The sequence below is a fragment of the Parasteatoda tepidariorum genome, chromosome 6, assembly GCF_043381705.1.
Source record: "Parasteatoda tepidariorum isolate YZ-2023 chromosome 6, CAS_Ptep_4.0, whole genome shotgun sequence".
NCBI classification, from domain to species: domain Eukaryota; kingdom Metazoa; phylum Arthropoda; class Arachnida; order Araneae; family Theridiidae; genus Parasteatoda; species Parasteatoda tepidariorum.
In genome coordinates this window covers 44,642,148-44,665,534 of record NC_092209.1, presented here as the reverse complement: position 1 = coordinate 44,665,534, position 23,387 = coordinate 44,642,148, and the positions used below count along the sequence as shown (strand labels likewise).

Sequence of the window (23,387 nt, the reverse complement as noted above, 5' to 3'; positions counted from 1 at the left end):
CTTCGGTGTGTATGTTTCTGTGAATTTCGCCATTCACAATAAGTAAAAATTAGGATATTTTTTCAAAATCTAAGAATTTTTGGAACATTACAATAAATATTATTTAATATTACTTTCATGAATATTTTGATTCTTCAAGATTTTCAGACAACAGAAAATCAAAGTTTTATTTGAATGAATATCCGAATTCAATGGCCTAACATGTTTAGATAAAAATAAAGACTCCAAAAAAACGTTATACCGGAAAAGACTTCCAACGAGTGAAAGTACAATATATGGTGGTACAAGATACAGCATCATACAGTACGTCAGACCAATTTTTCAAACTTAAAAAATTTGAACAAATGACAAAATTATTTCATAAAAAAGTTATCTCAACCCGTTAAAAGCCTGGGGAAGAGGAGAAAAGCACTTCCCCTTGCCCACATGATCCGAGAGTATACGCGCTCAAACGAGATGCAACCCAAGTCAAAATTTTTGAAGGTCCCATTAAAATATTTTGATGGTTTATTTTAGTTTCAGTGTGATTCATGGTGGTCCAACATTATTTAATGGTCACCTCCATCCAACATTTTCCTTTTTGCGTTCATGGTTTTTATTATGCCAACTAACTTCCATCATCCCATGGTAGAAAATGCTACAATAATACTATTGATGGTTATAGCCACCAAAAGAAGTTTAATTCTCATCGACCAACAATCCATGATGATCCGTGATGATCCACGATGGTTAAAACTATACATTTCCATTATGGTTTAATGGCAATTCTTGTTAGTTTTTAGGAATATACCATCAAAACAAATTTCTTTTTATGTTTGACCATCATAAATCAGTCCGAAATCCTACACTGGGCTGATGGTTGCTCACGCTCGTTCCAACATTTGATTTTTAAGAAACTATGATGGAAATGTATGATGATTTAACATGAATAAATCATCAAAACCAGCTACTATTCTTATGTTGGATCATCTTAAATCAGTCCGAATTCCTACTTGAGATAATTTAGTTCTATATGTTGGTTATAATCGAAAATATAATGACTCATGAGGGAATTATTGATTGTTACCATCAAGATTATGTAGGTCCATCAATGGAAAATCATCAAAACCAGTTACTATTCTTATGTTGGATCATCATAAATCAGTCCGAATTCCTACATTGGGGTGATTTAGTTCCATATGTTGGTTACAATAGAAAATATCATGACTCATGAGGGAATTATTGATTGTTACCATCAATATTATGTAGGTCCATCAATGGAAAACCATCAAAAATGTTGACTTGGGAATACTAGGATAGGAAGTTGAGGTAACGTCCGTGTGATTATGAACCGCTGGAGTCATATAGGCCTTGATCTTGATGACGTATGATTCCTTGGGTCTTGATGGGAGAACAGCTTCTTTACTTATATGTGTTTCTGAAAGGGTTAATGGACAAATCGTGTAATATATTTCCCACGTAATTTCTAAGATTTTTAAATTAATATCTTTTGCATTCAAAATACAAAATTTCAATTGATCAAAAATACAACACTGCTGTCCCATACAACTATTAAAAACATTTTAACGCAAGATAATATAATACATAATATACAAATAGAATTATGTAAGTAATATATAATAATTTAACTACTGAATAAGTATTCTAGTAATATATAATTATTTAAATAATATATATTCATTTTAGTAATATATAATTATTTGGATAATACATAATTATTTAAATAATATATATATTTAGTTAAATAATATATATTTATTTAAATATTATATAATTATTTAAATAATATAGAATTACAAATTCTAATTACTCTAATGTTAATCGAAATCTATATTTACTAACAATTTTACATATTTGCAATGCAAACAATTTATTAAAAATTGTCTTGATAAAAATTAGGTTGAAAATTTAGATTCTGCCTCATGTATTCTATTCTCCAATCTAATCCTTTGTTAAGTATCACTTCATGAAAAGTTTTAATCCTCTTAATTTTCTTTGTAAGGATGAAAGCTGAGTACAATGTTTTTCATTTTCTCTTATGAGTAGATAATTTGTACAGTGTTTCCTTTGTTTTTCATGGATAATCGCTTTTTAGAGTGTTTTTTTCAAACTCTGAAACAAGAGTAATTTTGATAGAAAACACAGGTTTTCTTAATTTAAAATTGAGAATTTATTTACCAATACCTGTAGTGTTCCTTTCTAATAGTTGCCAAAAAATGCCATGTGTATAAAAATCACTTTTTTTTCATTTATGTTGGTTTTTTCTATAACACTACAGTATAAATATCTCGTTATGTAGGCAGAACAAAAGTGACCATAAAAAATTATATTTTGAAAGCACACAACACTGTTAAAATTTCAATACTAAAGTAATGGTAAAATCATCGGAAGCAGTCAAGCTCAACGGTTAAGAAGCCGTTTACGTACTATGATTAAAAAAACCACGAGCACAAAACTATACTGTTTTTTAACCAACTAGCATGGTTTCAAAACCGTATGGAAAAAAAAAATTTGGAATTTGAATCTAGATTTTTCGTTAAATAATGGGCATTGGAGCTCTGGTTGAGTTGTATTTCATCAAACAAACCGTGGAATATGACTTAATTAACTGGTTGTTTCATATATCGTAAGAGAGGGGATATACTGACTTTTTGGTGCTCTGAAACCTTCAGGTGCTTCCATCTATGCTTGAATGAAGGTATCTAATTGTAATAGTCCAGGCTCACAAATGGGAAAGTGCAGGACCCTGGAAACTTTTCATGCGTTGAATGAAATTTAGGACATATTTCGGTGTCAACGCCAGGACTCAAACCCGATCATGAAATTGATAAATTTGCCCTCTCGGTTATAATACGTACCCAGCTTCAAAGAACTAAGTGGCTTTATAAGGAGGGCCTAGTTGAGGAGCATAAAATTCTAGTTGTTTAACCGTATTAGGAGAAAACAGTTAATAAACGGGTTTTTTCACAGTTAACAGTTTGAATGTCATCCTATTTATGGTAATCTAGCTGTTTTGTTTGACTATGGTAAAACAACAATAAAATAAATAGTTATTTAATCATTTACTCCGATATTTCTAATTAGACGCCGCCCAGAGCATTTATTTTTTCACTTTTCTCCAAAAGCATAAATATTACTGCAGTCTAATGCAGTTCTTGTTTCTTTTTTAATTGGTTCTATTCATTTATGTATCAAATATTATTCGTAGAAAGAAAACAAATTATAATTTCGACACGATTTCCTGAAGCAAAATTTTGAAATGCTGTATTACATCATGCAACACATTTTTGATATTAGTTGAATCATTTGAACACGTGAATTCTCACGTATGACATATTAATATTGTCAGCAAAACTCAGCTGTGAGAAATGAATTAATGCAATGGGAATACCATAACTTAGAGCAAACTCATCTAAAATTATGTATAGACGACTGTGATTGTTACAAATAGAGATTGGTTTAATAAAGAGATGATTTCAGACGAATTTTTACGTGTATGCTAAATTATGTTATGAAGGATGTCTTCTTTGCGTGACTAAAAAATATCATACATTCATGGCGGGGTTAATTGCTTCCTTCAAGACAAGAAAAACTTCGAAACCTAAGGTGCATTACAATTAATTAGAGCTTAGGAATGTTTAAAAAATCTCGACTCGTAATATTTTGAAAAAAATATACCTATAGTATATCATGCTAAATATGGTACCTAACACTTTTTCTGAACAATTAAACAAGTAGACTTACATGTGAAATATTTAAATTTATTAATACATTTTTACATAAATGATAAATAAATAAACAAATTAGATTTCACAAATCGTTAAAGAACATTTCATTTTTTACGGAAAATTAATTTTCATTTTCAGTAAAATTTTAAACAAAAACTATTTATTTATTCATGAAAACAACTATTTTGAAATGGTAATTTCAAATTTCAAAACTTTCCCAGTTGTTGTGATGCTATATTTTAATGCATCGCTTTCTAGTTAAATTTTAAATATCATGTCTAGACGTGTCTAGAGATCATCAACTCAATATTATTAAATCAGGTCAAATAAATACCGCATAAAATGATATGGACTTTTCATAAAGACAAACACCTGAACTTAATCATTGAGAGATCTAAGCTGAATATGAACTATCATTTTCCAATAAAACTCATAACGGGTTTTAGATATGTTTTTGATTAGTTTCGATTTAAAATAACTATCAATATTTCGACAATGATCAATAAATGCGTTTTGTAATGGTATACAATTTTGCAAGAACTGCAATTCTGTGTTTATCAAACTCTTAAAATAGTTAATTTTATTTTCAGTAACTTTTTATTTGCGAAAAAAACTTAAACAGGCTTTCGACATGCTTTAAACATGTTTTCTTAACATTTCTCTGTAATAAAATTATTTTAATATTTTTCAGAATTCCCTGGACGTGATAGAACTTGATGCTTGAATTAAATCCTTGCGTTTAATCGTCTTCTTTGTTTGGATCAAATCTTTGTTTCTTGGAATAAATATTTGCGTCTTATTTATGCAATCGTTATTTAATGTATGTATATACTAGATTATTACTTAATATCCTCATTATTTTATCCTATATATTATTACATATTTATCATTATTTACTTTTATTTTACTCAACAGAATTATAATCAGCAAATCTCATTCAGTACATTGCTTTCACTTGGGTAAAATGTATCTAAATCACATACTCTACAAACACTGCGATTAATTTCATCTACAAACATTCTGTTTTAGTTATTCTAGTGTTCAGCTAGTATTCCTAGTTTAGTGTTCAGTGTATTCTTAGTTTAGTGTTCAGCTAGTATTCCCTAAATATGCAAATAAATTTTTTAAAATAAATTCATACCTTCTAAAAGTAATATTTCTTATAAAAAGCCAGTTCAAACATTAAATTAGAGAAGAAAAAACACGTTACTGCAAAAGCTTAGCCAGTGCTATATGCTTCTCGTCAGCCTATATTGAAAGCATTAAAAGCTGATCAAATGCAAATGTGTTGTCTATAAACATGCGATGTTATATGGGTTGTTTCTATTAGTTAGAATTAAAATGATATTCAACAAGTCATTAAAAAATACTACAATACCATAATTGGTTAATGCTTTAAGTTGGAAGTACAACTCAAAACTTTGTTATTAAGTTTAAAAACCATACAATGCTGTAATAACCTAATGATTTAAACTGTAACGTTGAAAAGTACCGTTTACGTTGCGTTAGAAATCCCGTTAAAAAGTACCAGCATTTAGGATACCGATAATTTTTACTGTAAAATTTAACGGAACAAAAAAATTTATAAATAGAAATCTTTACAGTAATATAACAGTGTACAAACTCTGAGTCCCTGTAAATTAAAAAAAATCGTAATGCAAAAACTATGGTATAATATTTTACAGAAAAATGAACTTTAAGGCAGAAATAAATTTTACATATGATGTACCCTGGGTGCCAGCACTTTTTAAGCATACCGTAAACCGGGGCGAGTCTACCCATTTTTTCATTTTGTCAACTTTCAAGTGGTCAAACTTTTGTAAATATTAAAGAAAAAAGGCTTTTAATAGGTGTTTCGGAATTGCTATTTATCCCTCTTTAAAGCTGTGAAATCGATTTTAGAAAATATTAACAGTTACGCTGTTACTGTATATTTTTATAGAACTGCTGACAAATCTCTCGTATGGGGCGAGTCTACCCATTCTACTAAAATGAATGTTAACATTGTAAATAATCAAATTTTACTATTAAATTGTTATTTTAGTTACTATATAGGATATTTATGAAGTAAAATTCATAACTTTATTATATATTCCATTTTTTTATTCATAAAATAACACAAATTGAGTATTTGATCGATTATCACATTTTGATCACAGTTTTGTTTTTATAATCATTAACATTATAAAATAACATTTTTTTCTGATTATTGTTGATAAAAATAAATTAAAATTAATATAAATTTACAATTAAATAATTAATAAATAATAATAATTAAAGATTATTAACAAAATCGAAATTCAAACATTGGGAATCATGAAAAATCCTTTTCCCATTCTTTTGGGAGGTAATAATAATTTATAAATAATAATTTATTTAACTTGCATTAAATAAAAAAAGTTAATTTTGTAATATAAAAATTGAAAAAATAGGTAAAATAAACATATTTTATATTTACATTTATATTTAACCTATAAATTTTCTTATTAATGATAAATTTATCAATGCAGAATTAAAATAATATACTCAAATTCATTTAAAATGACTTAATTTTAATATAAACAAAGTTCTAAATTATATTATTATGCTTTATTAAAACTAAATACGAATGGGTAGACTCGCCCCGCGAATTCTGGCTTTTTGTTTACAACAGCAAAACTTACATTCTTTTTGTTTTTTTTTATATAAAATTAATGTAATCTTAGTCTTAGATAAGTTTATCACTTAACCAAAGTGAAAATAGTAATAATAATAATATACTTACGGAGCACCAACTAAAAGTTTGCTGATTTTCAATACAAATCTCTCAAAAGACGTTTGAACAGGTCGGTTAAAAAGACACCAAATAAATAAAAACGGATCAAACTACTACAGCGCCATCTTCCTTAGAGTCTGAACTAAGTCCTCCGTCGGTAAAAATTTTCTTATTTGCACTTTAAAATAGTGAAAATTAAATAAAACTAAAATGGGTAAACTCGCCCCTGGATGGGTAGACTCGCCCCGGTTTACGGTAATTTGATCCGGAAGTTTTTACAGTGTACAATGCAATCGTATATTACGATAATTACTAAATGATATACAACTCAATCGTGCAACGCTATCATTATCTAGTGTTGTACAATGCCATCATATCATGTTATAATTATCTAATTCTACCAAATGTATTCATATAATTACTTGATGGATAACAGTTCGAAGCGACATTTTTGAAAAATTGAGATTTTTCATGAAAAAATCTGTAGTTTCATTTAACTAAATAACGTTAATTTATTTAGAGAACTATTTAATTTTGAAGATAACAGAGTAACTAAGTGAATATCTTTGAGTGAATTGGAGTAGAAAAAGATACCAAGTGCATTTAACAACGATATAATCGGTAAAGAACCTTAGAAAACGCATCTTTTAGTAGGAAATAACCCAAAAGTGCGATTGCTATGATGCCGTAAGAGTGTTGGAAATTTGTTGACTTCCATTTTGACACTGGCACTCTTTATTTCCTCTTATCAACGTATAGAACTTTAAGTTCACTCAGATTCACTTAGAACTTTCATTCACTCAGCTCGAGTCTTTAGCTCCAAAATGTATAATTTTTACTTAAATATGGTTCACTTTAAAACTGAATAATAAATGTAATTAAATAATTATTTCATGATAATTATTTCAATTAATATACAATACAATAACATAACTAAATATGTAATTCAGAAAGTAATTGGAAAGTGCATTAGTGCATTACAAAAACATTTTGTTCTTCTTAAACCCAATGTTTGGTATCGAATTTACGTAAATAAGAAATTTATGGCTTACCAATTAAAAAAACTGCTTTGATTATTGCCACCTGTTATACTTATTTTACAGACAAGCATCATTTGTAATCATAGGTGCTTAAAATAGAGTTGCTTAAAAGTAAACACGAAGGGTTACGAAAACTTTACTATGAATAACTGCTTTTTAATATTATTAAGTAATATGAATAACTATTTCTTGATTTTCCTATGTAATATATGTATAATAATAAATCCTTTATAATATTTTGCCATGTGAATAACTATTTATTACTATTATTATGCAATATATATAACTATTTTCTATATTAATTAATGTTTATATCGATTATTGATATTACTATGACTAATTTCACTGAAGATCAAATTTTTTCTAAATGTCATTTTTAGTCTAATTTCTGTCAAAATGTCCAAGTTTAAAAAAGTTATATAAAATAAGGGATCGCATAAATGTTGCGAAAAATTTCTAGGGGAGTTAGAACACATAATGAGGATTAAAATTGCATAGGAACCTATGCGCGAAAAAAATCGTCATATACCGATAGGATCACTTCCTCTTTGATTTTTCTTCATGTGTTTTAAACAGGTCATAATAGGAAAGCGTCATTAATCGCATTCAAATCACCAAAAATTTCCGGCCATGGGTTCCTATGTAATTTTATTTCTGATGATGCTCCCGAACAATATTTTAGTGACCCCATGAAATATATAACGTTTTAAACTTTAACATTTCGACAAAAAAAATCTGTAGCTTTAGGAACAAAACTTATCTCAGATTTTAAATCCCCACACCGGAATTAAGCAAGATCAAGTATTTGTTTAAATACAACAAAAATTTTGTTCCCCAGTGTAATTAATCCTTAGTAATATTTTTCCATTTGAATAACTGTCTATAGATTTTATGAATATGAATAACTATTATTGTTATTATTTTGAAATAAGAATAATTATTTAGTGATATCATTATCTAATCTGATTAACTAGTTATTATTAATATTGTTGTCTATTATGAATAACAGCTATTTATTGATGATATTATGCGATATGAATAATTAATTATTGATATTTATATATAAAATGAATGATTATATACTAATATATTATATGTTATGAACAATTATTTCCTGCTATCGGCTACAACAGCGTTTAATACCTAAACATTACACCGGATACTATACAGCAGATATAGTAGAACGAATTTATATACTGCACTAGCCCAGAGCGAAACTCAGTATTCATTATATTTCCAGTCCATGCATCTTTGTGATGATCCGTGTTATTTGAACTGTGGATTTCTGTCTGAGAATTGATTAGCATTGGTAAACGTGATTTAAATACCTTCTACCAGACACCTGGAATTAATCCGACATCAGACAAGAATTTCCTGCCTGATTAATTAACTTAGTGCCAATTGAACTTAATCTAATCACGATGGATTAAATGTGTCAGACAAGGCATGCCCTGCTGAAGTAATGACGGGAAGTTATGAAGGTGAGAGTCTCAGAAACCATATTTAACTGCTGAAGAAGGCTTATTAATTGGAGTAGAACACGGTGATCAAAAATAATATGAAATATTTAAAGCCATGTTACTAGAAAGATACTTTATAAAACATGTTGAAATTTAACTGAAGTCATAATTCAATTTATTTTGTCATTATTAAAAAAGAAAGTAAGTGCAAAAAATGATTTTTGTCCGAACTATTCTCAGAAACGAGTGTGGGGATCAGTAGTTATCGACAATATCAACTTTTTTTCTATGATAAGGTACCCCGACATAAAATCAAGTTAACATGTCTTATATACTAGTGAATTGGAATTTTGTAGTGGTAGACACACTGCAGTACTCCCCCACCAGAATTTTATTTCTTAGAATATAGTTCTTGCGAAACTCGATGAATGAATACTACTAGTTGTTTCATTGATGTTTTGTGAGAAGCCGGGAGAGCAGTATTAAGATCACCGTAATTTTTAGTGCAGATTGTGAGAGTTGTATTAAGTTCACTGTCGTGGTCACTCCTGTGTTGCTATTAGCTGTGGAGTGTATACAGGCCAACGTCGTGTGTGATCGAGACCGAGTAGAAACAGCGTGAGGTGAATATTGTAACAGTCACAAGTAGCAAGTCAACTGCTCAATATGAACCATCCATCGACGTAGGCGAGCACAAATTTGTCAAAGAGGGAGTTTCTGTCAAGGTAGGCGTTTTCCCATCACGCCCGGATCACCATTGTGGGGATCAGTAGTTATCGACAATGTCAACCTTCATCTACGAAAAGGTACCCCGAGTAAACATGCCTTATATACTAGTGAATTGGAATTGCAATTTTGTAGTGGTAGACACACTAAACAAGTCTAAATGATTTTGATTTCTGTAAATAGTTCTAGAAATAATGGTAAATATAAGTTTGCGTATTTTTAACCTTTTCCTTGTTCAGTTTATTTTTTTACCAAATTGCCATTTTTTGCGAAATAGCAAAAATCCGTTCCATTTTTTTAAAGAATAAATTAACCAAATTGCAGGAAGAATTTTTTTTTTTTTTTTTTTTTTTTTTTAGAAAAAGTGCAGAGTTTTGTATCAATTTCAGAACTGACTTCATGTGTAGAACTAATCAATTAACGTATTTGAATTATGTCACTCGAATCATTGAAATTATATCTAAATAGATGAATAATATCTTTATATTAATAGCCCTTCAGAATGACTCACGGTACAGTGCGCAAAAAAAAAAGGCAATCTCCCTCAATAACTTTTGATCTAAAGATCGGATATTCACATTCTAGAATTCAATCTTAATGGCTCGATCTGGCGACCTCAAATATGCTACTTAATAAGTGTATACGATATCATTAGTTAGGAAATCAGACGCAAAACGTACTTTCTCTAAACAAACGTACCATTCTTTCGACGGATTCGGATTTCTGACCCCCGAAATATAGGCGGTAGCCGTAGTCTGGTAAAATATAGTCCGGATAATTCGATAAGGAGAGTCTACTTATGATAAAATTCCTGACATTTAATTAGAAGGACAGTAATTCATTTATTTTAGTAATTTTTGCTCATGATGGCATTCATTCATTTTTTGCAGGGTAAAACTTTTCAGAAAATGAAAAATTAAAAGTACAAAATGATAATAAGTACAAAAAATATATATTTTACTGCTCTCGTGATCAAAAAAATAGAGCGAAAATATTATGTGATATTATATAAGTATGAACTTAAAAATATTACATAAGTGTAAACTTTATTGGAGTCTAAATTTTTGTAATTCTCCCTTGATTTCAAGTTTCTTTAGAATAAAATTAAGGCTAAAAAATTTGTACCTTTTTTTTTATTTATAGCTATAACCCTTTATAAGGATATAAAAATCAGAAAAAGAAATTTCAATATTTATTGTTTGATCACTTCAAAGCAAATATCTTTATTTGTAATTACTTCAAAACAAATATATATATATTCATTATTTATTATTACTACAACGTTAACGCTAACGTTTAACGTTATTTTTTACTCTTTCATACTTTTTTCGGAATATTATTAGTTAAGAGATTTCATTGCTAACAAATAATACAGTGTTTTTCAATATCATATATTAATAAGAAAGATCAGGCAAAATAAAATATTTTTCTGAACTGATGCTGCCATCTATGCTTTTTAAAAAAAGTTAGTATCATATTTATTGGATAAAATGAAATCAAAACAAACATTAAATAATCTCACAACACAAAGTACAAAATGCTTCAGCTTTACTCCAACTAAAATCAAACTTTAAAAAGGGGTGATTCAAGCAGTTTTATTTTTTTATCTGTAAATCAGAGTAAAGTTTTAGGATTCTGAATTTTAATTTTGGCACTTATCCATTTCCCATTATTTTATTTATGTATTTAGTTTTTTTTCAGTAGGCATTACTGAAAAATGAAAAATAATAATTTAAAAAAAGAAATTAAATTTTAATGCTCCCGGTGTCTTTTCATTGGCAACTTTAACGCCTATGCCCAGCGAACTAGTTTCGAAAAATGCAAATTCTGTTGCATCTTTTCTCCTTTTTATAAATGTACAAATCCCGTCTGCTATGAGGCGTTTAATTAAATATGCAATTAAAAATAGATGTGATGTAGCAGTTTAAATAAGTATGATGTAACAGTTTAAATAAAAATATGTACTTTTTATAAATAAAAATATCTTTTTTTCATTTAATTACTTATTTTTAATTTATCTTATTTATTTTCTTTCTGTTTTCTTTTCACTTACTTATTAGACCAGGATAACAGTCAAAATATGAAAAATATTTTTCGAATAGCTTCGTTTTGAGATCAGCCAAAAATTTTAATGTTAATTGTTTTCCTTATTTCCCCATATCTTTTGACCTTTTGAAACTAAACACAAACTTTTTGCTTCCATTTTCCAAAACTCGTGTATATAAGAAGAAATAAAAAAAATAAAAAGAAATCATGCTAAAAATATTTTACGGTTATTTATTACTTTATAATTATTTATTATTTTATAATTATTTATTATTTTATAGTTTTTTTATTTAATTTACTAAGAGTCTGAAACATCTTGAATTGCTCGGTATGAAAATGCTTACACCTACTTAATCTACATGATATTAAGTGACTTACTCCAAAGTACGAATGGACCTAATTTTTCTTAAAAAATAAAAAATTAAGAGTCCGATTTCTTTGAAGTGGTTAGAGATCATAATACTAAGTGGCATAAGATTAATATTATTTAATTCAACCCATAGCCTTCCAAAACAGTTTTACCATATTTTCCGGACTTATGCTAAACTACTTTGAGTCAAGAATTCAAATTCATTCTTAAAAATAGATGCTTTCAGAGAAGGTAGTGTTTTGAACTGGGTTTGAAAAAACCTGGGTATTTTAGAAAAAACCCAACCCGCCTGGGTTTTATTGAAAAGACCCGGGGAAAAATTGGGTTTTATTTGAAAAAATCCGGGGGGGAAATTTGTTTTTTCATTTAGTGCTCATAAACTTTAAGTTTTACTGGGTAAATATTTTTATTTATTAAAATGTGTTGTATAACCTTAAAAATAGAAATAAATTCAAAAGGTTATTTTAATTTTGTTAGATGTATTTTATATTAAGTTTAAATGACGCTTTCTCTCTGCTTTCACACACATTTATTTACTATATTTATTAAACATATATATAATACCTATTATAAAATTATAATCAGTGAATATTTATAATCAGTGAAAACTAAAATTTCATCTGACTTTTGACCTTTATAAAAAGCTGAGATAAATATTTAATGGTCTTATATATTTTTATAATAAGAATAATAGAAAGTGAAATTAAAATTACGTATAATTATAAAGAGTACTTGCGCCATTTTTTTTCTTCAAATAATTAACCCTAAGAAAATGATTTCATTTTTCGATAAATAATTTTTAAAAGTTCTCTCATAAAAAGTTTTAGCTCATTTTTTTAAAGCCAGAAAGTAAAACTATTCAAATTTGTTAATGTATCACTTAGCAAAAAAAAAATTTCTTTTCAATTTTTTGAACATATGAATTAATAATAATAACCTGTTTATTAATATATAAAGCATGCAACTACATTTGAAAAATTGATCTTTAGAGTTTATATTATTTAAATTTTTATTTGATTTAATTTCATTAAAATATTACTTTCTGAAAAAACCCAGCTAAAGTTTTCAATAGTACTTAAAAATTACAGATTCGAGTTTCTTTTACTTTACAAATACTTAAAACTTAATCATATAAATCATGCAACTCTATTTGACAAATTTATGTTGCACAATAAATTATATAAAATTAAATGTGCATCAATAAATTTAAATGAAAACTTTTTATTGAAAAAACCCACTTATCTTTCCAAGTGGGTTTTTTCAAGGTGGACCCACCCAATAAAACCCGGGCGGGTTTTTTCAAAGTGGGCCCACTTGGCGAACCCTGGTTTTGAGGGAGATTTGACGTAACTTGAAATATCATCTTATTAATTGTCATACTTAAGGATAAATCATCGAATCATTAAAGTGTAGTCCTAAAGATTTAAAAATCTGATTAATGGGTAAGAAATTATTTAAGTTGTTAGCTTTTTAGATTGCACACTGTACAGAATAAATTCTGAATCGTTAGTTAAAGGTGCAAGCGAAATTCAGATGTAACGTGTACTTTTTTTTTAAACACAAAAAAATATATATATTCAGTCAATTTCAAACAAGCTATTCAATAAATTTCCAATATTCGATTTTATCATTCAAATGTTTAAGTAGCTTACATAATAGTTTAAATATCTTTTTATTTTCTACAGTAAAAATGTTTTGCAATCAATAATTGCATTTAAAAAAATTTAAATTAACAATATATATTAAGTTAAGCTTCTTTTTTAACTCAATTATTTTTCGTAAGAAAGATATATAGCGAAATTTGCCAATCAAAAGTAAGAGGAAGCAACAAGGTTACTAAATTCTATGTTGTTTTTCCCTCATATAAAAAATTTAGCATGGGTACAGGGATCTGGAGAAAATTTCCTTCCCCTACAGATCTATGTCTAAGTGGCGGATGTTGCCTCACAAATTGCAATAGCATGTCTTCTTATCATCTTCAGAGATGTTTTCCAGACCGTCGCCAATAGCCCATTGTGCAGCTACAGTGCGACGTAAATAAATTGCCTACCATATAAAAATTTAGCTGATACTTAATCAAAATATTTGATTTCATTTTAACACTGTTATAGGTCAGTTAAAGCTGTACGAATTTTCTCCCTAAGATACAGAAGACACTTCTGAGTTTTTTCCTTTTGTGACGTAGCAAACTTCACTGGTGACCGTCTTTGTACCCAAAATGTAAATATTTGTCTGAATCTTTTTCTGCATCAAAATGAACTACGTTCTTCGTAAGATAGGAACTCAAACTTTCATCCTCGCATCAAAACAGGCAGAAATCGTAACGTAATAGAATCCCTTGGAGGTTTAATTTTTTTCCTGTGTACGAGTACTAAAACAAAAGTCTACTTAAAAAATAAATAAAAATAAAAAAGTGGAAAACAGGAGTTTTATGTCAACTGATTAACCAGATAGTAATGTACGAAAGTTTTAGAATTTTTTCTACACAAAATTGATTAAGATAAACATTTTGTTGACTTAACTGTAAGGAAAAAGGAAGAAAAATGTAGAAATTTCAAAGTGGGGAAAAAATCAATTCGCGGAAGTAATTTTTTTTTTAAAAAATAGTTTATTTAAAATTCATAAGCGTTTACATGATAATTTGAAACTCTATCCTCTCGGCTGCAATTCATCAACGCATCGTGTGAAGTAAATTTTCATGATGTACTCAAAAGAATTAAAAAAAAATGCACAGAACTTTGACTCTAAACAAAACAAATTAAATCTAAAGTTTAATATGCCGAAATATGTCAGAACTATGCCTGAATAATTTGTTAACCTCCAAAACTACAACCCAGAGTTTGTGACACTAATAAGTTTAAATTTTATTCATTTCTATCCAATCAAGAATAAACACACCAGACACATTTTTCCTAACGAGATAGTCCAAGGTTTCCTAGTCTTGAAGCTAACAGTTCAAGCAAAACCTATTATATTTATAAATAAAAAAAAGTCGACCGCAATTTCAATTTATTAAAACTTTTGTCCTTTGTATACCATCAAAACTACACTTCCACGAAAGTGATATTAATCATTTCATATTAATTTATTTCCTTCTGATCAAGAATAAGCATTATAAACATATTGTTTTAGAAGAGAGAGCGTCCCAAAAATAAAAATTCTAAGCAAAACACATTACGCCGTATTTTTTATTTCTAAAAAAGGGAGTATCCTAAAAATAACCATCAGCATATCTGTTAAAATGTTTGTCATGAATCAATTAACTCATTTATAGTATTTCAGAAATTGATCATAATTAGAAATTTTCCTTCGTCCACTTATCATGATGAAAGAATAGTTTTCCCGGCTTTGAATTATTTATTCTCTTTTACTTGTTATTTCTTTTAAAGCAGGATATGCTAATAAATTCAGAATCACCAATGTAAGTATATCTAAGAATTGTTTTTAGTAGTGAGAAAATATCGTTGAATCTAAACGTGCCCTGCTTGAATAATGAGCCTTCAAAATTTCTTATCGGTATTCGTTATAATTTATTGCAAAAATATTTCCAGATCTATCATAAAAACACAAACATTAAAGCGTCATTAATATAAGGTGATAGTATAATTGTTATGCATAATAAATTCGGCAATTCATTCTCCAGAACTAAAGATTCTGATCAGTTATTTTTCTTATTTTCTGAGAACCATTTCTTAAAATGAGTAAACTTCCTAAAATAACTTAACAGCTTCGAATGAAGAATGTGAAAATGTGCGTGATTTAAAAATATTTTCTTTTCGTTTCAGCCTTGTTTTTTATGTCATTTCAGGGAAAATATTTTTTAATTTCATTACTTTAATTAACGAATTACTTCCATTCCCAGTGACGCCATAAAAATTTACACAGACGGTAGTGGACTGGGAGACTTAGCTGGTCTTCATTGAAAAATCAGGGCAAAATTACTCCATCTGTCTCCGTAATCCTGATAACACTTCAGTCTTTAGAAGCGCATTAATCGCAATTGAACAGGGCATCGATGCTATAACCAACGAGAGTGACTTTGGAGATCTTTGGATCCTGTCGGAAAAACGCAGCTCCCTTTAACACCTACACAATTGGACTAAAGTTGGAGACAAAACAAGCCTCTCCATCCGTCTTAAACTTCAACTTATTTTGAAGTGCCACGACATCCATCTTCAGTGGTTACCATCCCACGTTGACATCTTTGGCAATGGGCAAGCGGATCGATTGGCCAAGGAGGGCTGTAATCATTCAACACCTTCGTCCTCAGCCCTTACCTACTCAGAGAATCAGTTCAAAATCAACCCCCTCTCATAACTGGTAAGCTGACAAGGAACCGGGCTCTTCACTTGTTCATATAGGTGATAGAGCGTCTCAAGCAGCAATTTCTAGATTGGCAAGTGGACAATAGTCTCTCGTACTTTAAAGGAAGAAAGACCTATGCAGTCTGCTCCAAATGCGAAGCCCAGCAGGCCTCTGCCGAACATATCCTTGACTGCTTCGGCCTTTCCAAGCAGGACTTATATGCTACTCCCCTTCTTGTCATCAACTTTTTGAGGATCAACAACCTATTGGATCTTGTCTGACACCGTCAGACAATTGGAGGATAAGGAACAACCACAACAACGGGTTTCTTCCAATTTGGAATCATGTTAAATACATGTATAATGCTTACGCAAATTCAAATTAAGGACTCAATTAAACTTAACTTTTGATCTAAAATAATTGAAAATATTTAATTTTAAATGAAAGAAAATTAACCAAAAAATTAATTTTGAAAATTCTTTTGGAAAAGATGGGATAATATTGCAATAATGCAATAATATTGAAAAAGCAATAATATTGAAATGCAATAATATGCAATAATATTGAAAAAGAAGCTGCCAACATTTGAGCATCCAAAATAAAATATTATATACAACTCAATTTACCAAATTGAAATTTAGATAGTTAACTAGAAAAAATCACGTTGTATCAAAGTGCTAGTATCAAGTGTCAAGTCATCACCATTATCTGCCTTTTATTATCATTCAAATGTTCATTAATTTTAAGATGGATAGTAAGGACAGTTTTTTTTATTTTCCCTTCCGGGAAACAAAATATTGTTCCTTTTGTAAACGTTTTGCATATTTTAAGCAAATACTTATCTAATATAAACTTACAAAATGCACAATAATGTTAAAATTAACGTATAATAAAGATAATGACAGCAATAAAACATTTTCAACTTCCTTTATTATTCAACACACCTGAGCAAGATTATATAAGATTTTCATGCAAAAAAAAATTTCTACGTCATCGAACCTAATCATAAAAATTTATTTTTATAATCAATTTTAATTTTTTTTACAGAGTAAGTAAAGCATGAAGGACAAGAATGCTAGCGAGAGTCAGTGGCTGCTAATGAAATTCTAGCATTTATATGTAATCTGAACAAATGTCAGTTATATATAGATCTATAAGATACAAGTCATTTTGATTTTTAGAAGATGACAAATGAATAAATAGAAATAAAAACAAATGAAAATGCTTCTTTCCGTAATTGTTGTGAACATAGGACAGCAAATCACATATTTCTATAGAATGAACCATATATGCCAGGAAATATTTTTATGAAAATGGCTAAAAATATTTCTTTTGACCAATAAATGCAAATTCTAAAGCATACATTCAAATTCCATTGTAGACTAATCCACATAGACTGGTCGTCTCCATACAGACTGGGTATGGGTTAGAGCCCCCTTGCACTCGGGATAACAGTGGGAGATTTTCGTGGTTTTCCACTCCACGTAACACAAATAGGAGTTAGTGCCATCAAAATGCTCCCCACGAAGACTAGCTTATTCCAAGCTTTATCCGGCAGTTTCCATGGCCTGATTATCACCTAGGCCCTATAGGCATGGGTCGAGGGCCCACAATTTCTGAGGGGCCTCAAAAATTAGTAAGAATTTTCAATATTACTGTTTCTTTTAAATACTGAAAGAACAGTTTTTCTCAAAAAATAAATTTCTTTTATTTCAAATTTTCTTCAAATCTTAGCATACTTTTCTTGGAAATCTTTTCTTCAAATCTAGACCTTGTCTTCTAAACTTATCGTTAAATCTAATGAAAGGTGGGCTAGCTTTGTGCTGGTTTAAGTACTAAATAAAAAATAATTGCAGCCTACGATGAAAAGTAATTCAGCTAATCAGTGACTTTTATAGTAAAAATCACTGATTTCAATTGTTTGTTTTCACCAAACTATTTTTATTTTGACTTAACATTGTTTTGTTCTTTCATATTTTGCTTTGATACGCAATAGATTGATACGTTTGATAGTTGCGTAAACTTTATCTTAGAAAAATAATCTTCAATTCTCTGCTTTCAAAATTTCTTAGAATGTTCCTCCTGAATCATGCAGTTCAATGGATTCTTTTTTATTCTTAGGACTTCCTTTCCGTAATTAAATATCAAAATATTTTGTAAGGAACCCGGAAAATTTGGTGGGCCTTGGGCCTGAATTTGTCTTGATGGGTCCCTGGCAGTTCCCTTGTCTTCTGTGTTAGATTCAAAATTTCATGACTACAGAATTGATCACTGATGGTCGTAAACTCAAATGTGGGTCTCCTGTTCACAACAGGAAAGAATGCTAGATTTTATATATTGTTATAAAACTTCTGTCACAGCTTCTGTCAAGGGTTCGAGATGTAATGCAGTTTGGAAATCTTATATAATCTGTTTTGAAATATTTATTTAGTAGATAATTGTTACGCTTGTAAACACGCATTTTACATAGTTCAGTTTTAGAAGAAAAAAAATTATACTTTCTATGTTTCAAAATAATTGCTCGGTTTGAAATTTTACTTTAAGTTCTTGAAACCTCAAATTAAATATTTCAAATATTAAAACCTATTGTATTGACATGAGTATTGCCAATTTTGAGAAGAAAAAAAAGAAGTAAATACATTATTGCAAACATTATTAAAATAAAAGTTATTGTTTAATATTAAAATAAAAGTTATTGTCGGTTAGAAATTTTACTTCAAGTTCTTGAAACCTCAAATTAAATATTTCAAACATTAAATCCTTTTGTATTGACATGAGTATTACGAATTTTGAGACGAAAAAAAAAGAAGTAAATACATTATTGCAAACTATATTAAAATAAATGTTATTGTTTATTGTTAGCTTTAGTGAATAATAAACAGTAATGGGTATTATTAATCAAATATCTGTCTAATTCATTTCTAATAGTCTTGCCATTTTCTATACATTGATAATCGAGGGTACATAAATTGTTAAAATTTAAAACAACTTTATAAAAATAATTCTTAAATCAAACAACCATAAACAATACGAAATTGTTGTGACGCAAATTTTAAAAAGCATCTCCCTCTGTTAAAAATGTGTATAATTAATCAGATTAAAGCAGTTATGAAATAATAAGCACTTTTACCTTTTTCTAAATTCTGATGATATAATAAAAAAAAATTTCCAATCAAAACTTTAAAGAAACACCAAATAAAGCTTTATAACTTCATATTTTCATTTTAAATAAGTTTCATTTATAAATAAGTTTTTGCGCCTCATTTATGAATATATTTATAACAGAATAACATATTAAAGCAATTGCACAATGTAATAAGATTTCAACAAGAACTTTGAAGGAGAATGTCTTAAAACCTACTCTAGATGAGTTAACTGGACTCAATTCTGCTTATATAGTCTTAACTCTTCAATACTATAATGATCTGCATTTTTAGATTAGGTGTTTTATTAGTAAAATTATTTTCAGTGAGAGTTTTCTTAGTTTGCCTTGATCCAATATGCTATAAGATTTCATGAATTTAAATTTTCTTCTATTTATGTTAAAATATTGACCATTATTATGTTCTGTACTTAGTTTTATGAAGTTTTTGTTTAATAATATTAAAACTAAGTTGGGAAGAATTCCGGATCAAATTACAATCAAAAGTGACGCCGCTACCATACTTCTTACCGTAAAATTTTATGGAAAATAATATGTTATGCCATAATTTTTACATTAATACTTACTGTAAAACCACTATATCACTGTAATTAAACCAATATCACTGTAAAAATTACGCTATCAAATTTTAGGGTAAAAATAAATTTTACGAATGCCACCCATAGGGTGCCAGTATTTTTTCTGGAATTTGATCAGGAATTTGTTTTACACAGCAGATAACTATTTTCGTGCACAGACTATATTCTCGTTCATTTCTGGTAAAAAAAATTATACTTTTGGTTAATAAAAGCAAAATATATGGTATTTAAACCATTTATTTGAAAATTTTTCTGTTCAAATGATAACAGTTTATTAGAAATTTTCGTTTTCAAAATTATAGCTTTTATTACCTTATATTTAATAAAAAGTACAAATCTGAAAAGAAAATTTGACCGAATAAAAGATTTGTATGTCGGGTAAGATTTGTAGTAGATTTGGTATAAAATAACCAAATCTTACAATATTTACCAAATTTTATCACACATTATGAAACCATATTTTATTGTTAATTTTACCAAAATTAATACCAAAGCGCTTCTGGAAAAATTACCGAGTTTTTATTAATGTTCCCATAGAGCCAGAAGCACTGTATATTTTATCATATTCTGGTAGTTTTGACAATATTTTTTTTTTGAAACTTAACGTTATTTTATTTATTTATGCTGTGAAATCAAACATATTGTAAATCCTTATCCAAATAAAATGTTGTAGATTTTCATACAATCTTAATTCAAAACTAAATTAGATCTAATATCTCATTTCTAGCCCTGTCACTATTCAATTTTATATATCTATTATTATTTTCTCTATCATTTATTATAATTTTGTTATAATCATTCAGCTATTATCTAAAAATTTTCACGTCCAGACGCATCCGTAAACACTGTTTAGAAATTCATATGCAAAAATTTTTGCAAATTCATAGAAATTAAAGAATAACTTTTTGTCTTCCTTATCTGTTTTATAATGGCACGCAGAAAGGTAGTTATATTTATTGACGGTTCTGATTGGTTAAATAGTGCATAGTATTTAAATATTTTCGCTACAAGCATGACTTTCACATTTTGTGATTAACTGCCATAAACATGAATTAGCGATAATTTTTTCAGTGTATGGAAAAATATTGCTTTGTTGTGAAAGGTGACAGACTATTTAAACTTTGTTCTTTCTTTTTGTTCCTCTTGTTCTTTCCAAGATTGAAGGCTTATTGATGTTCACTTTCAAGTCATTTACATAAATTTTACAAGTTGCTTAAATGAAGAAAATTACACTGCTCTCTTGAAATCATTTAAGTAAATCATTTTATATGTTCACTGAATAAATTACTCCGTAATCTATCAAGTTCAAGTATGTTTATTACGTTTCCTTCGAAAAGAAGTATTTTACGGATCCTTTTAACAATTTATAATTTATATTCAATTCAAGGTGGTAAGTAAAAGATTTGCTTAATAGAAATTTTTTTTTTTTTCGAAATAAGGTTTCTTTTTTCTATAGTTCATTAAAAATGTTTTGCCTGTAAGTAATCGAGATTATTTGCAATAGTAGTAGCAATAATAGTTTACTTACGCCAAACTAGAGCTGCGAGTCCTAGAGTTAGAGTTTAGGAAAAATCCCTATTGATGATTCGAATACATATCATCACAATTTTGATCCTCTAGCTAAGAATGATTCCTCCACTTTGGTAGCCTGACGATATGCGCGTGAAGTCGAGTACTTTATGGTAAAACAGTTTAACGAGGACCGATTCCACACACCCTCGGACCCTTTGCTGGCTGATAAACGTAGTCACCAATCCGCACACTGAACGCAGCCAGTGATGCTAGATTTCAGTCATCTACTAAGATCCGTGTCCTAACAATCGGTCTATTTACACTGTACTATAGTACATGTACTGTACTTACTTGTATAATATATCATGATTATTTTCAGCAGTAAAGCATGATTATTGATAATTGCATGATTATTGATTATGGTTACTTAATGTTATTAGATTATAATTATTCATAATAATAGTTCATAGTTAGTTGTTAACAGTAAATCGTGATCACTTGTAACGGCTGTTCATAATATCTTGTAATCACACCTTATTTTGTTCGTAGAGTATAATAATTATCAGAGAAACTTTTTAATTTAGTCTCACTCATTTATAATTTTTACCAAATCTGAAAATTTCTAGCTAAATAACTATACTCGATTCAAAGTTAATGTTCGACAGGTTGATTGCAACATTTTCTAATAGTTTTACTGAATATCGCTTTTCATCTCTAAATAAGGTGACTTTTTAAAACGAAAATAAGTCATATTGAATAAACTTTATAAGAATATGACACTTTTACTAAATAATTGGGAAATATAAATCAATACAAGCAATCAATTACATTTATTCTGATTCATTGGATTGAAGCGGCACTTTTTTTATAGATTTTCCAGATAAAGAATATATTTCTAAGAAGCTTAATGACATAAGCTACAATTACTATGCTTATCATGATAATTCATTATAAAAATTAAGCAATATGACTTTTAGCTCTAAAAAGGTCTGAAACTAAAATGAGTCATTTAGTTAAAAACCGCAAAAAAGATGCATAAACAATGTTACTAAGAATTATTCTTCGTTTATAAATAAATAAAATACCTATAATTCATGTGGTATTTCGGAATAACTTATTAATTTTTAATTTTCCTTCTTTCTGGCAGCAATTAACAAATTAAAATTAATTAATACTTAAGAGAAACTAAAAGTATTAATAAATAAAAACGAAATCAAAATAAAAAATTTTTGCTAACCCAGTTTTGGTTTCTAAAAATATGTTTATAATTATAATTTCATTTTGTATATTTTAACATTTATATGTTAACCCTAATTCTAGTATCTTTTTTTCATGATTTCATTACAATAACAATATAACAAATAATAATAATATTCGCGATCGCAACGCTCGAGTACGCCGTCTAGCGGGAGCCTGTAAATATCGGATTTTAATTTATCACGTTTTCATTTAGTTCCATCAAAGTCATTGACTGAATCAGACGCCATTTTTTAGCAGCAAATAAGAAACAAAATTTCCCTAAGGAAAAGGCCGAAGAACTTGAAAAAAATCTCCAGAATATTAGTAAATCTTTCAGGAACAGAACACGCCAAACATTTGAAGAAAAATTCCTCAATAATTTTTAATTTCTATTATCAACAAACTTGCAACTGATGACTTCCGATTTCGGATACTGTTACAGATGTGTGTATTAAGGTAAAATGC

At 28.5% G+C, this 23,387-nt stretch overlaps 1 protein-coding gene across 1 annotated transcript in view; it reads left to right on the top strand.

Moving 5' to 3' along the window:
- Positions 1–21,298: 21,298 nt before the first annotated feature.
- The window catches only part of LOC107440353 (pancreatic triacylglycerol lipase-like), a 20,122-nt gene continuing 18,033 nt past the window's right edge, over positions 21,299–23,387 (top strand). The window contains exon 1 of the mRNA XM_016053258.3: positions 21,299–21,561. Coding sequence (XP_015908744.2) covers positions 21,483–21,561 — 79 coding nt within the window. The 5' untranslated portion in view covers positions 21,299–21,482. The remainder of the gene's footprint in view (positions 21,562–23,387) is intronic.